Below are 16,827 nucleotides of genomic sequence, written 5' to 3' on the forward strand. Positions count from 1 at the left end.
AAATCCTCAATCCGTCTCTCGCAGAAGGATACTAATAACAAAATCTTGTAAGTTATTACTGTTAATAGTGATGAAATAGTAACTTATGAGTACACAAGGTTTTTGTCCAAAGGACCATGAGCGAGCTTGGAATGTGGGGTTCAAACAAATGACGACGACAACAACAACAATAACATACCCAATGAAATTCACAAGTGAGGTCTGGAGAGAGTAAACGGACACAAACCTTACCACTACCTCGTGGAGGTAGAGAGGTTGTTTCCAAAAGACCCTCGGCAGCAAATCCAAATCAAATATTGTCATAAAACAGGCTACCTCATCAAATAGCAAATCAAATGTTCAAGCAAATGAAGTAAACCAAACAATGTCAGACTGATTCATGCACCTGTGACTATGCCAACTAAACCACACATTTGACATGTACTAGTAACTATAAAAGCTATAACACTATGGCAAAAGCACGCCATCAACAACCCTTTCAATCTGGATGTTCAAATGAAAAGCTTAACCAACTCGCGAATTTTTTTGAGCGACCTATGTATTCTCTATAATCTAACTCTTCTTGTACCCACCAGCTGATATAACTAATCCTGCAAAACAAACATGTTGAGATATTTCTGCCTCCATGTTTGTACTTCGGCCTTGATCTGCATCTATAGCACGTGAAGGTTATCGCTCCAAGCAACTGGTGTTACCTCTGAAGTTACCTGCCCAACTCCAATAATAGCATTTCCCTCAGTCGTAACTCCTCCACCACTCTGAGAGTTGATTCCAAGATTTGAAGCTCCATAATCAGAACTCCAATTGTTGGATGAAACTAGACCACCCATAGTGCCTGCAAAAGGTGCAGGCCCAGATCCTGTACCTTGAGTCATAACAGCAGCATTTTCATGCATCTCTGGTTTTGCTTGATTTACCATCTGAACTTCCGAGTCACCAGTGTTCTTTGTCCGTACCTTACTACTGGCATCAAAAACATTCATCGTCTGCTTTTTCTTGAATTTGTATTTCTTTGGCTTCAGAGCTGCTGCACTCTCCTGGTTGCTGATTGCCAAATCTGTGACCTTCTTTATTGGAACGACAGTGTGTCCAGAATAGTTAGGCCCCAAACCACTAGACTGAACAGCCAACAATGCAGTTCGAGCAGCTTTGATCTCTGCTTCCTTCTTTGTTCTAGCTGCCGCTCCAATATATTTCATTCCCCCTACGTCAACAGTACATGAAAATGTGATCATTTTGCTTTCCGAGTCATACCTCTGGCATTCATAATGTGGAATTGCAAAATTCATCTTCTGAGCATACTCTTGCAACAAATTTTTGCACAAGCCTGATTCATGCTGAAAATACACCAAACAAGGCAAAATAGAAGGGTTTTATTACTTCCAGAATACAAAAATTGGAAATTAACAGTACAACCAAGCACTAGTACTACAAAAACAACAACCCAGTGAAATCCACAACGTGCGGTCTTGGAAGGATAAAGTGTACGCAGACCTTACTCCTCCAAAATAGGACGGTTGTTTCCGAAAGACCCTCAGCTCAATAAAAGCATAAAAAGAGGTTAGATAAGGCTAAGAAGTTTAAACCGATATGATAAAGCAAATAACGAGAGCAACACAGATAAAATAGAGTAATCAAAGTATAGAAAGTAATAGATAATAACATAAATCAGAGCACAAGAAATTATAGTGCGCTAATACGCCTATTAATAAGGAAGAATAACGAAACTATGTACTAGCCTTCTATCCTAATGTGGGTCCTCCACACCCTCCTATCTAAGGTCATGTCCTCGGTAAGCTGTAGCTACGCCATGTCCTGTCTAATCACCTCTCCCCAATATTTCTTCGGCCTACCCCTACCTCTTCTGAAACCATCCATGGCCACCCTCTCATACCTCCGCACTGGGGCATCTGTGTCTCTCCTCTTCACATACCCAAACCATCTCAGTCGCATTTTCCGCATCTTGTCTTCCACCGAGACCACTCCTACCTTGTCCCGAATAGCCTCGTTTCTAATCCTGTCGCTCCTGGTATGCCCACACATCCATCTCAACATTCTCATCTCGGCAACTTTCATCTTTTGAACGTGAGAGACCTTAACTGGCCAACACTCCGCCCCATATAACATAGCCGGTCTAACCACCACTTTGTAGAACTTACCCTTAAGTTGTGGTGGCACCTTCTTGTCACATAGCACACCGAAAGCGAGCCTCCATTTCATCCACCATGCCCCAATACAGTGTGTGACATCATTATCAATCTCCTCGCTGCCTTGCATGATAGACCCAAGGTACTTGAAACTACTTTTCTTTTAGATGGCCAGTCACCAAGCCTAATTTCCGCGCCAACCTCCTGAGGTGTCTTATTAAACTTGCACTCTAAGTACTCTGTCTTGGTCCTACTCAGCTAAAACCTTTTAGACTCCAAGGTATGTCTCTAATCCTCCAGCTTAGCGTTAACTCCGCTACGAGTCTCATCGATCAGGACTATGTCGTCCGCAAAAAACATACATCATGGCACCTCACCTTGAATTTGTCGCGTCAATCTATCCATCACTAAGGCAAATAAAAACGGACTGAGAGCTGATCCTTGATGCAACTCCATCACAACTGGGAAGTGCTCTGAGTCCCCTCCTACTGTCCTTACCCTGGTTTTGGCACCCTTATACATGTCCTTGATCACCTTAATGTACGCCACAGGTACACCTTTAGCCTCCAGACATCTCCACAGTATCTCTCGTGGAACTTTATCATAAGCCTTTTCTAGGTCAATGAATACCATATGCAAGTCCCTCTTCCTCTCCCTATACTGCTCTACCAGTCTCCTCATAAGATGGATAGCTTCTGTAGTTGAGCGTCCCGACATAAATTCGAACTGGTTCTCTGAAATAGACACGCCTCTCCTCACCCTCATCTCCACCACTCTTTCCCACACTTTCATAGTATGGCTTAGAAGCTTGATACATCTATAGTTGTTGCAGCTCTGGATATCCCCCTTGTTTTTGTATAGGGAGATCATTACGCTCGACCTCCATTTTTCGGGCATCGTTGCCGTCGTAAAGATGACATTAAATAACCTAGTCAGCCACTCCAAACCTACCGAGCTTGTGCTCCTCCAAAATTCCCCAGGAAGGTCCGATCGCTTTTCCCCAACGCATCCTACGAACAGCACCCTTAACCTCCTCAACCATAATACTCCTGCAACCCCCAAAATCGTGACGCCTCCCTGTATGTTCCAAATCTCCCAACACAATCTCTTTGTCCCCTTCTTCATTCAAGAGTTTATGGAAGTATAACTGTAATCTCTGTTTAATGAGGGTCTCCTCTATCAATACTTTTCCATGCTCGTCCTTAATGCACTTCACTTGATCCACATCGCATGCCCTTCTCTCCGACGCCCTGGCTAGCCTGAACAATTTTCTATCCCCTCTTTTCTCTTCTAGTTCAACATAAAGGCATTCAAAAGCTGTTGTTTTTGTCGTCAAAACCACTGACTTTGCCTCCTTCCTCGCTATCTTATAAAGTTCTCTATTCGTCCACTTCTCCACCTCATCCTTGCTTTCTATCAACTTTGCATACGCCATTTTTTTTGCTTCCACCTTTCCTTGCACTTCTCCATTCCACCACCAGTCCCCTCGATGCCGACTACGAACTACTTGTCGAGACTCCCAACATTTCCCTTGCTACCACCCTAATACAACTAGATGTCCTATCCCACATACTGTTCGCATCCCTACTACTATCCCAGGGCCCCATATCCTTTAATTTCTCTCCCATCTCCAGGGCACTAGCCGTGGTCAAACTCCCCCATCTAATCCTAGGTCGGTCATCCCCGACCCTCTTCTTCCTCATCATCTTGATTCCTAAATCCATCACTAAGAGCTTATGTCGGGTTGTAAGGTTGTCGATCGAAATGACCTTACAGTCTTTGCACAAACCTTTATCATCCTTCCTAAGGAGTAGAAAATCTATTTGAGTCTTAGCCACCGAACTACGGAAGGTTACCAAGTGGTCCTCCTTTGGGAAACTCGAATTGGCTATCACCAACCCAAAAGCTCTTGCAAAATCCAAAAGTGAAACTCCTCAATTTCTGTCCCCGAAGCCAAAGCCTCCATGCACATCATCATACCCTCCCAAAATAGACCCGATGTGCCCATTGAAATCCCCTCCCACGAAAAGCTTCTCAATAGGCGATATGCCTCCCACTAACTCATCCAAATCCTCCCAAAAGCACCTTTTATCCTCCTCGCCTAAGCCCACTTGCGGCGCATAAGCATTAATAATGTTCAACGTGATCCCTTCAACAACCACCTTAATCGACATCATCCTATCACTGACTCTCCTAACCTCCACCACCTGCTCCCTTAAATCACTGTCTACTAAAATGCCTACCCCATTCCTATATTTCGATCTACCAGAGAACCAAAGCTTATACCCCTCTACCTCCTTAGCTTTGGAACCTACCCATTTGGTCTCTTGGACACAAGCTATATTAATCTTCCTCTTCTTTAGAATCTTAACTAGCTCTATGAATTTTCTCGTTAACGTCCCAATGTTCCAAGAACCGACTCTCAGTCTAGACGCTCTTTTAACCCACTTACCCCTCCTTACCCTTGTCCCCGTCCCCGTCCTTGAGCGAGAACATGACCCTAGTCTACCATCACTACCCAAAGCCACGAAAACGCATATGAACTAACCAATTATTCAAAGGTCTAAAGTCAGCAAAATGTATCTACAAGTGTATGAACAAAGAATAGATATGGGAAGATATGGAAACCGGAGTTACCGTTCACGTCAGCTTACCAACAAGCTCCTTTTCCTCTTAGACAATTTATCGAACAGATGGGGTGCATTCAAAATCAAAGAGAGAAGTTGTTGCGTAGATGAGAGAAAGAGCCAGAAAGTTCTACAAGAAGAACCGACCGAATGAAATGCCCAAAGAAATCACCCAGCTAGATATCTATCAGACAACAAATTAGAAAAAGTTCAAAAATTCAAAAATAGTTGCAGATCTAAAGATTATTCAAAAATAGTTGCAGATCTAAAGATTATTCACAGAGCAAAGAAAGCTCATAAATTGGTTGAAGTTTCTCCGATCAGCTTTTGTCACCGGAGTTTTGTCGGAGCTCTGACGGAGCCTCTTCTGTACGTGCACCTGCGTGAATCAACCGGAGAAGTTGGCGGAGAAGAACACCGTCAAGAATCCAAGCGGCAAGTGAAAATTTTATAATAAGACTCAGAGAATATATTTCATAGCTATCACTGATTACCAAATTCTTGTACCAATAATCACATATGAAAAGTTCAAGATGGACAGAGAATGGGAGGTGGAAGGAGAGAAAGAGAGCTGGATACACGTGATATCTGTGTATGTAGCAAATGAAGCAATCTAACACATTTCAAACTAACACATAAACCCCTAAAGGTAGTTAGAGTGGTTATGCTAAAGCATATCTTCATTGCATTGTGGACCTAATTAACACAACCAAGGAAGTCAACATTAGCTATTTCTAATGGCTGTCCAAACCGCAACAACAACAACCTAGTTTCAAATCCAGAGGCATGAATGCAAATAAAAAACATTTGCCAAATTCATGCTCTGCGAGATGTTCCTCACCACCTTTTACTGCAGGTTATTAGAGGACTTCAAAGACTCAACTGTCATATCTAGCTATTTCTAATGGCTGCCCAAACTGCAACAACAATCCAGGGGCATGAATGCAAATAAAAAACATTTGCCATATTTATGCTCTGCGTTATGTTCCTCACCACCTTCTACTGCAGGTTATTAGAGGACTTCAAAGACTCAACTGTCATATCTTGCTGGGAGAAGGGGAAAGGGGCTCGGATGACTAAAACGAAAAATAAGGCATTCCACCACAAAATGGAAGTTTATACATTCACCAAAACACAAAGATCATTAAGAACTGGCCAAGGTAAGTTATTGGCATGAAGATGCTGGCCATCATAGTGAAGTCCTGCAGCAGATTGAAATTCAAACGGGACAAGTTACCCGGAAGATGCAAATTTTCGAGGAAACAGTAGCGTAAGAGATTGCCATGGCCAAATTTTTCTTGAAAAGTAACATATGTATTTGCACAAGCTAGATCTGACACTGTGGCTTCTCGTTAGAATACATGAACAGTTAAGATCATAGTGCATACGAGCGCAGAAGCACAATTGTTTTGTCTCGAGTGATAAAGGATAAAGAAAATTACCACTGGCTGAGAAAGGTTTTCCATTGACCCAGAGTTTCCAAGACTCATGAGTGCAACTTCAGCAGCTGATTGCTCCGCTGCCTTGCGATTGTAAAATCCAGCTAGAGAATCATATCTAGCATTGTTTACAATCACCGTTGACGTAAATGTAGGCTCATGAGAAGGGCCTTTCTTGATGGTCTCATAAACAGGGGTAGGAAGTCCAACTTTCTGGGCATACTCTTGCAATCGGCTTTTGAAAACATAACAACTTGACACACCTGTAATATGTTTAATAGTAAGTTACCATCACCGTTAATAAAACAAGCAATAAGCAATAAAGACAGCTTTAAAGAAGAAAGGTGACAAGTAAAGATGAGAGAATTATTATAAAATTGTTGAAAATCTTTCATAATAATACAAAAGGCATGCACATATATGTCTATAAAGCTGAGATTTCAGCAATTGGGACCATCAAATCCCGTAGATCAGACTACGTAAATATTTTGGATTGGAAACTGTCCTTATTTACTTTTCCTCTCTCTTTTAAAACCCTAACATCTCTGTCTAAAAGCAAATACTTGCACCTATCCAAAATTATACAAAGTGGAGAAGTAATTAAAAAAAACTATGCCAACTACCCTTTGTTAAAATGACCAACTTTAATGGGTACATAGGTATGAATACTGCAATCTTTCATATCACTCAAGGATCGTTTGGTAGGTCGTATTAGAGAAAATAGTACATGTATTAGTCTTGATATTATTTAATATCTTGTTTGGTAGTGTTTTCGACGTATGTATACATTATTATAGGGTGTATAACTAATACATAGCAACTCATGATATTAGCAATACCGGGCTTAATACATGGTTAAAGACAGAACTACCCTTGAATACACGAAACCAAACAGTAGATAAAACATAATTCTAACATAATTAATCCCAACATTACTAATACATCATATTCAGGTACTATTCTAATACACTTAAACGATCACAAACATTGCTATTTTAGAGGTAAGAATTAACTCTGCTATGGCGGAAAATGAGGGCTCTTTGCCATGAAATGGACGCTTTTTCTATGCACATCTTTTTCGTAGCGGCAGGAAATTTTCCTTCATTGCCTCATAAAATAATTTGACGAGCCAAACATTTCAGCTGCATATTGCTCATAATGGATGTTGACACAGACGTGTCAACAAATTTACAGAAAAGACGTTTGCAGTTATGTATCAAATGCTTTCCTCTGTGAGTAGGGAATTGAGGATAGCATATACTTATTCCTGCATTTTTGAGGTTGTTGGTCCCTTTGTTATCTATTTTTCAAAACATCCTTGGGATCAAATGGATTATTCCAGCAACCATTAAGGATCTCATCAGCATATGAATGTATTTCAAAGGAAATACGAAAATGAAAACGATATGGAGGACTATTCCTCATTGTATGTTTTGAACTATATGACGGAAAGAAATTTGAGATGTTTTGAGGGCAAATAATTTTTTATACAGATGCTGAAATTTACATGCTCATGTAAATTAACTACAAGTTACAATCAGCAGGATATGTATAACGAGGGACACCATTAGCATATGCATCGCTAAGTTGGGCTTAATTATACTATCTAGCAGCACTAACAGGTTCAGATCTATATAAAAGCATGGTTATATTTCCAAGCACAGAAAGGGGTGAAAAAGAATGCCCATTAGCAGAAGAAAATGCTACTCAATATCCAATATTGCAGAGCTACATACCTAGATTTCCCCAATAGGCTAGAAACTCTACATACCCTTTTGCTTTTCTGAATCAAGTATTAAATCTTTAAAAAAGTACAAATACGGCTCAAAACTGCTACATTTATCACAATATACCTCAATTACCCATTAAACCCAAATGCATTAGCCAAACTTAACAACTTAGGATTGTTTTTTCCATAAAAAAGATTTCATCTTTTTTCTTTCCTCCTTGCTCTTTCTTAACAAGTTTTTCATCAGAAAAAACAGTTTTTTTAGTATACAAAATTGTCCAAGCACATTAAAACTCAAAAAAAAAAAATTAAAAAAAAATTACAAATAAGAATCTGAGGTTTGTATATCAAACACTGAATTCAATTGATCCTACTCAAAGTAAAAAAAATTACAAGAAAATTCAAGAGATATAAAGGAGAAAAAAACTTACTTTTGATGCTCTGGTTGTTCGCCATTTTGGTATTGCCGCTTATACCAAAGACCAAAGAAGAGAATGAATAGAAACGAGAAAACCCAAATTTTTATAAAAGGAAAAAACTGAACATGGTATTTATTCTCTGAGAAAATTCCATAAATACCCATCAAACTTTTGAGCCGTGGAAGGAACAAGGTGACAGAATTGTTATTCTCATTATATTTAAGGGTAAAAAAGGAAATTGAATGACAACTAATATAAAATCCATTGGATTCTAGGAATTTGAAACTTGTTCTCCTCCTCTTTCCACTTTGACCTTCAAAATTTCCAGCAAGGATACAAGTTATTTAAAGGGTCATATAACCAATATGGTGCCTAGTATACATGCGAATAGTTTTATAAACTCCTATTTTATTGGAACATATGCAGTTAAGCCATCCCATACCAAAAATTAATATAAAGTTAGGAAGAGATAAAAAAGAATGTCACGTTCAGTATTTGAAAAAGTAGAAAGTTGGTGGAAGAGATCTTCAATTTGGGTAAATCTGAAAAAACTTATCATTTCTATAAGTCTATAAACATTGAAAATAAAGTGCATCCAAGCCTTCAATGAAAACTTTATCACTATCACTTTACAATAGAAAAAAACTATGCCAATAACTTACAAATCTGTATTGATCTCTATGCAGTAACCATCAAGCACACTTGATAAGAGCAGTTCAAGCAGCAGCTTTCTGCAATGCCTTACACCTCTTAGTTTTCATATGAGATCTCTGTTCTTTTGAGATCTGAATAATCAAAAAATTCTTGCTACATCATTTCCAGTTTGTTTGTTGGCTCTCTTTCTCCAAATGAGATATCAACGACAAAAATGTTTTGATGGAATATTTCAGAGAGGTCCTGCAAACTATGTAACACAAAATAAATTTTAAAAAGTAGACTCCTTAAGACTCTTAAAAGCTTAGTTAGTTAGTTGGTTAGTTGGTTGGCTATCTGAACTTAGTTCACCTTATTGATGAGGGTTCGATTCTTCACCTTGCAATTCCCTTCCCCTACCTCTTAACTACTTAACTAACTTAGAGGACTAATCATAGTTAGTTAAATAAGCTTAGTATTTACCAAGTAACCTCAGATTTTGAAGAAAAAAGTACTTAGTCAGAATTATGGAACTTACATTTCTTCCATGCATCACCAATTCGCCACCTGCATCACACGCCTTTATGTAGAAAACTCTCCCTACAAAAATTTACACATGATAAAATTTAGAGTTATAATTTCAAATTAAATGCATTTCAAAAAATAAATTACGAAAATTTTGAGTTATAATCAACTTGCAAAATCTCCATCTTGGAGATAGTAACTGAAATACAGAACACATTTTTAGTTACATAACCAACGTATACCGTATGCCTTATCCTGTGTATACTTAATGCTTGACCTGAGTTAACATGCACCGAACACCTTTACTGTTAGGCCTCTCCTTTGGATTTTCCAGAGCACAAAAGCAAGCTATCTCAAGAACCAAAAGCATTTGCTCCCCATATCCATTTCCTATCAGCTTAGGATCAATTTCTCGTTTAGGATCATCAGAAGTCATTATATTTCTCAGCCACTTAACTAAACTCTTTTTAGAAGTATTCTAGAAAAAATCATCTGAAGGAAGCTTTCCAATAACCAAAACGGCTAGCACCACACCGAAGCTGTATCTATCACTTGTCTGTAAACTTCAGTGTTTGATGGTATTCTGGTGCAATAAAGCCCACAGCTCCTGCGACATTTGAAGTCGTAACATGTGTATGCCTGTATGAGCGTCTGGAACTTCCTTTGCAAGGCCAAAATTAGCAATTTGAGCTTCCATATCATCATTAAGAGCCGTTTGGATTGGCTTATAAGTTACTTATAAGCTGTATTCAGCTTTTTTGAGTGTTTGTCGGCCAACTTAAAGTCATTTTGTGCTTAAAATAAGCCCCAATAAATAATTGGGTTTGTTTGAATGGACTTATTTTAAGAAGCTTATAAGTTGAAATAGCTTATAATTCAAAAAAATAAGTTGGGCTACACCTACTTTTTTAAAAAACTTATAAGCAGTTTTCAACTTATAAGTTACTTAAAATAAGTCCATCCAAACAGGCTCTAAGAAGGATATTTGTTGGCTTTAGATCTTTATGAATTATGCGTTGAGTATGGTTTATATGAAGAAACTCAAGACCAGCAGCTATTCCTGCTGCAATTCTGTGTCGTCCCAACCAATCTAATTCCCTTGTCCCTTATTTAACTTGCTGGAGGATGTCATGTGAACTCCCATTTGTCATATATTCATAGATCAAGTAATGGCAATCTAGCCTTGGCATATGTGCTAGTAATGGAAGCAGATTTTGATGTCTGATTTGACCTACAATTTGAATTTCTGATTTAACTTGGCGCATTTTCTTGTTCAAAGCCTTGGTATCTCCCCCAGTGATCTCTGAAGCACCCATTGAGGATTGTATAATCTTCCCATTACTTTCCGGTAACTCGTCTCTATAAACATCTCCACAACCACCTTTTCCAATCATTTCAAGTGATGCCACTCCATCTTCATTCTCTAAGAAAACCAAGTCCCCGACTTTCTTGATCAACGGACTATATATTGTTAAACTTGAATCGTTCTTTCCCCTTCTTACGAAGAACATTACAAGTTTGAAGAGCAATGAAAAGATCACAGCAGATATAATTGGTTTCAATTTTCGAATTATTTGTTATTTCATTTTAAGAGTGTAAATATTATTCAGATATAACAAAGAGAGAAGATATAACCTTCAATTGCAAAAAAGATATGGGAATATAAATAGAACAAAATTCTAAGTGGCACCACAAAGTTCACATTTCTTTTGTTGACCTTTCTCATTTTCAGCATACATTTGATGAGAGAAGCGAGACTGAGATGGTTCGGGCATGTGCAGAGGAGGGGTGTCGATGCCCCAGTTAGGAGGTACGAGCGGTTGGAGTTGGGTTTATGCGGAGGGGTAGGGGTAGACCGAAAAAGTATTGGAGAGAGGTGATTAGACAAGATATGACACTACTCCATATCACCGAGGACATGACCTTAAATAGAAATGAGTGGAGGTCGCGGATTAAGGTAAAAGGCTAGTTGGGATAGAATGGTGTCTTGCCGTGTGTCGGTTTAGGGGGGTCGTAGATCTAGGCGTGCCTTTATAGTTGTGTTGTTATTGCCTTTGATTATCACATTATTTTGCTATCGTTAATGTTCTTGTCTTGTAAAATTTGCATCGCTTTTTTACCATTATGCTATATATATTGTTTGTTTTTCTCTCTTACTTGGGACTGTGACTTTTGAGCCGAGGATCTTTCGAAAACAGTTTATCTATCTCCATGAGATAAAGGGAAGGTCTCCGTACATCTTACCCTTTCAAACCCCACTTGTGGAATTTCACTGGGTATGTTGTTGTTGTTGTATATTTGAATTCGATAATAAATGGGAAAAAATTAGCATGAGAAGGCAAAAAAGATAGAGCAAAGGGGAAAAGCTAAGGAAAAAAATTTAAGGAGGTGAAAGAAGAGAAAACTACCTAACTATTTCTCCGTCTTTTGGGATTAGATACATCTAATTTCTATTACAAACAACCCGAAAGGTGTTTAATTGGAACCATTTAGTGACAAAAAATTGAACACCTCACAAATTTGAATCTATGGAATTTTGATCCTAAGTCAAAATTACAAGATTACAAAAAATACAATCTCACTTTTGTGACAAAAACAAAGAACTCAGAAAGAAAATATATTAAACTCATCAAAAAATGAATGAAAAAGGCTCAAATATGCTATCGAACTTTGAGAAAAGGCTCATTTATGCCATCCGTTAAAAGTTTGGCTCATCTATGACATTACCATTTGAGAAAAGGCTCATCTATGCCATTATTTTTTAACTCCGGTTTTGTAAAACCACTTAAACAACTTTTAACACTTTTCTACTGGAGTTTTGAATCAAATATACACTTTTTGCTTCTTCTTCTTCAAGAACACCAAGAACAGATGAAGAACATCAAGAACTTCAAATTTCCAACTTCTTCAATTTTTCACGAAATTACCTAAAATTTTAATAGTAGCATCCCTCCAAGCTAGATATCAAAACTCAATATCTTTTAAGCTCGAATTCAACCTAATCCAACAAGACACTTCAAAAAATTTCAAAACTTTAACCTCCTATAATGGTTGAATTTTCTCCATAACTCCAAATCACTTGAAATTTTTAGCATAGATATAGTAAACTTTAACATAGTATTTTTTGAGTCTATTTCAAGTAATTTAGAGTTGTGGAAAAAAATTACGAGGTTAAAGTTTTGAAATTTTTGAAGAAATTTTAAGTGTATCTCGTTGGGTTAGGTTGAATTCGAGCTCAAAAGATATTGAATTTTGATGTCTAGCATGGAGGGATGCTAATATTGAAATTTGAGATGATTTCGTAAAAAATTGAAGAAGTTGAAAATTTAGAGTTCTTCATGTGTTCGTAAAGAAAAAGAAGCAAAAAGAGTATATTTGATTCAAAACTCCAATAAAAAAATGTTAAAAGTTGTTTGGTTGTTTTGTAAAATCGGAGTTAAAAAATAATGGCATAGATGAGCCTTTTCTCAAACGGCAATGGCATAGATGAGCCAAACTTTTAACGTATGGCATAAATGAACCTTTTCTCAAAGTTTGATGGCATATTTGAGCCTTTTTCCAAAAATGAATGAAGATTAGAAGCAGAAGTGAAATGGAGAAACAAAAGAAGAAGATCAAGGAGAGCAGAACATAGGATTGAACAGAGAGAGAAAAGAGAGCTATGTCGGGAAGAGTTAAATGGATTCTAGAAAATATAGAAGAACAAGAAAAAACTTATGCGTTTCGAATACAAGTTTGCCCTCACATTAGCAAAATATTACTAAACTGCCCTTGGTCGTTCAGTCCATGGCTTTTCTATATAGTAGAAATATAAGATAAGTTGTACCTGCACATGTAGCAACTATAACGGGAAATATATAAGATGGTAAAGTAATCCAAAAACAGCAAAGACATAGCTCCGATACACACATAAAAAAAGAAGATAATCTAAAAGTAAAATTGTGAGAAGGAAAGGCAATTTGAAGGCATTGCAAATATAATAGATACTATGTATGTAAAGTTAATAAGTAAATGTTGATAATAGTAAAATATGTCTAGAGAACTCCAATTTACAACTTGAGTCTTGAAAGGTTATAGAAGATGTAGCTTCAATGATTAATAAGCTAGGAGAACTATCAAAAGAATAAGGTAAGCTACAGATGATTCCGGAAGATAATAATTTTAATAATTGAGAAGGAGAATTATAAAAAGAAAGCAATGGTACGCGCTAGAGAAACATTTTACCCATGGAAGTATCCCACTAAGTTGAAGTTATAGTAGTACACATGCTAAATGTGATCTACATTAATTGATTTCAAATGGAGGAAAGAGAAGTATGCAGACATTACTCTAAACTCAAGTTGGCTCTAAGTCATAAGGACCTTGTATTTATGTCGTATTCTACTATTGCATATAATATTATAATGTTTGAAACTTTTGAGCTTATTGTATTCAACTCCGCCATATGTGATTCATATAATTGAGAAAATCTAATATGGAGTTTTGCATCAAAATTAGCAGAGAATCAACTTATGATAAACAAAAAAGAAAAATTAGAACATATTAACCCTTCAAAAAATAAAAAAATGAATTGCGGTTATACCTCAACATTTCCAATCAACAATTCAAAAGCTCCATGAGTGCTCCATCTAGCACTAACCAGTTAGAGTATTTTCTTCGATTGGTACATATATTAGGCAAACAACAGCACACATTTTATCCCAAATTGTGAAACACATAGCTGTTTTCGAAATCAGCTTCCTTTTTGAAGAACTTAAGGGTTAAGAAATGCATAAAAAGAACCTCATGAAGAGTGACCCAATATATGTCGAGATCCCTCACAACCTCATTTGATTCATCAGCATTCAGGCCTGCATAAAGTCAAAAATAGCAAATCAAGTTGTAAGAAGAAGGTTTACAAGAAAAAGCTTCGACTTATTAATAGAAATTTTTAGTATCAGTGAGATTTACATAGAGAGTGAATAAAGAGAATAATTTAGTTAGAGAGATGAAAATAGAAAAAACAGAACAAAATTATCGTACATATATTCAGCCGATGGACACCTAACGTAAATCTATCGATAACAACAATTGAGACTCAAAGCTTCTCACAAAACAATTCGGTTCTTGAATCGACACGAACATATACAAAAATAAACTAAATAATCTGTTTGTTCATGGCTATCTATCCAATACACAACTACACTCACGCATAACAAACCTTTGAAAACTTTAGCCCGTTCTCTAAGTTGACGAATTTGTAAAAAATTGAAAGAAGATTATAGAAAAATATGAGAGAAAAGTTGGAGCGTAGCTTCTTGGGTATTTCGTTGGAACCGAATTGTTTTGTGAGAATTGAATCAATCATCATACACATGTTATCATTTTGGATTATTATATTTTCCATTATGAATTGATTCTCTTTTTAAGGAAAATGAAACTACTTTCTGAATAAGCCTGTTCCAAACAATCTAAGATTAGATTTGAATGGTAGATTAGCAATTGCCATACGTGATTAAATGATAGACAAGGCCTACCCATTATCTCTATTCAAAGACACTTAATTATTATCAATACCAACCAGTGTTTTAGGCATAAATAGGCAATTGTGTTGTGTTGAATTGAATATCTTGATCCTTTATTTACCTTTCTCCTGAAAAACTAGATTTATTTGTGCTGTGTTTTAGACATGATTTCAATCGTAATTGCATTTATCTCTTCTCGACTATGAACAACCATACAACTGAATGAGAGACAAAATGTAATGTGGTTAACTACAACCTACAAACTTGTAGAACTTTGGCTCATATACAACGACCACATTAAGTTCATAAATGGGTAACAAAAAAGAGAATCAAGTAACGACTAGTTCAATAGCATTTAACAATAATAGAGCTGAAAAGCTGCAAAATATCTAGGAAACAAGACTCAAGAATTTGTTCTCTCTACTCCATTTTCAACATTCAAAATTTTCACTCAGTCTCTCTATCCTCCATTTTCTATCTCTACTCCTCATTGCCGAGTAGAGCCATTTCGAGCAGAGCACAGAAACCCTAGGCCAAGACGACTACTTATCAGAGTCGGATAAGAAATTCGAGAACTGGGGATGACAGAATCACACTTCAAAACTATTCTCAAAATCCATCAATATACCAAAACAAAAACTAATCTGAGCCACATACATACAAAATAAACTAGAATCAGTGAAGGAAAAACACAAACAAGCTGAGAAAATATAATTAAAACCCACATGCAAGATGAAAAAAAATGTAAATTACAATTTGAAGAGCAAAATCAAAGAATCAGGAAGAACAAGACCTTAGATCAGTATATTCGTATCCCAAAACTTGAAGAACTCAACAAATTTCTGGCAAAACATTAAACTCAAATTCAAATCCTACCGCTAACCAATAATGTCAAAAATTTCCACAAAACCTTATCGAAGAAATCAGAGAGACCGAGTATAGTGGGCTATTACCATGTGAACAGGGTATTATGGTGAAAAAGAAATTAGTGAAAAGGATTTAAAAAGAGCGAACTGTTAGATATGGATGTTTCTATCCAAGTGGGACCCACCACTTGGATAGTTCGGCAAATTGTCATCTGCATTATGTTTTCTCCAGCTATAAATTGACAGGTTTGGCAATTGAATGTTGCACACACATAGAATTATACATACGACAATTCACTCCTCTTTTTTTTTTTTTCTTCTCTCTGATTTTCTCCATTTTATTTAGATAAATTTAATTTATTTTTATAATACGTTATCAGCACGAGGATCCGGCTATTTTTTCTCAAGATAAAAAAAGTGGTAAGAATTTTATTTAATTTTATTTTCATAAAATGGCAAATATTTTAAAACTTGAATTTGTGGCTCTGGACATTTCTAAAAAAGGATATTCCTCATGGGCACTAGATGCCGAAATTCATATAGAATCGATGGATTTGGCAAACACCATTAAAGATGATAACACGGCATCTAGTCAAGACCGTGCAAAAGTTATGGTTTTTCTCCGCCACCATCTTGACGAGGGGCTCAAATTACAATATCTTATATTAAAGGATCCCCTAAAATTGTAGAAAAATTTAAAAGAAAGATATAACCACCTAAAGTTGGTCATGCTTCCACAAGCACGTCATGACTGGTTAAATCTGAGACTAATGGACTTCAAAACTATAACTGAATATAATTCTGCCTTATTTAGAATTATAGCTCAGTTAAATTTACGCGGAGACGAAATCACTGAGCAAGATAAACTCGAAAAAAACATACTTCACATTTCCACCCGTGAATATGCTCCTCCAGCAGCAATATCGCGAAAAAGGTTT

At 36.8% G+C, this 16,827-nt stretch overlaps 1 protein-coding gene across 6 annotated transcripts; it reads right to left on the bottom strand.

Annotated features, from left to right (window-relative positions):
* Positions 1-296: 296 nt before the first annotated feature.
* Positions 297-15,994, bottom strand: LOC129872822 (double-stranded RNA-binding protein 1-like). Of its 6 annotated transcripts, none has more exons than XM_055947721.1 (7): positions 15,817-15,994; positions 14,302-14,369; positions 14,102-14,173; positions 9,533-9,594; positions 8,374-9,265; positions 6,217-6,476; positions 297-1,337 (listed from the first exon to the last, which is right to left on the bottom strand). In XM_055947721.1, exons 5-7 carry the CDS (start codon positions 8,396-8,398, stop codon positions 654-656), a joined length of 969 nt encoding a protein of 322 aa, XP_055803696.1. In that variant the 5' UTR covers positions 8,399-9,265; positions 9,533-9,594; positions 14,102-14,173; positions 14,302-14,369; positions 15,817-15,994; the 3' UTR covers positions 297-653. The 6 variants fall into 6 exon arrangements, with proteins under 6 accessions (XP_055803696.1, XP_055803697.1, XP_055803694.1 ...); XM_055947722.1 differs by having other exon boundaries at positions 8,374-8,411; positions 9,024-9,265; positions 14,102-14,369; XM_055947719.1 differs by having other exon boundaries at positions 14,102-14,369.
* Positions 15,995-16,827: the final 833 nt, after the last annotated feature.

This window comes from Solanum dulcamara, chromosome 11 (genome assembly GCF_947179165.1).
Source record: "Solanum dulcamara chromosome 11, daSolDulc1.2, whole genome shotgun sequence".
In the NCBI taxonomy this organism is placed as follows: Eukaryota; Viridiplantae; Streptophyta; class Magnoliopsida; order Solanales; family Solanaceae; genus Solanum; species Solanum dulcamara.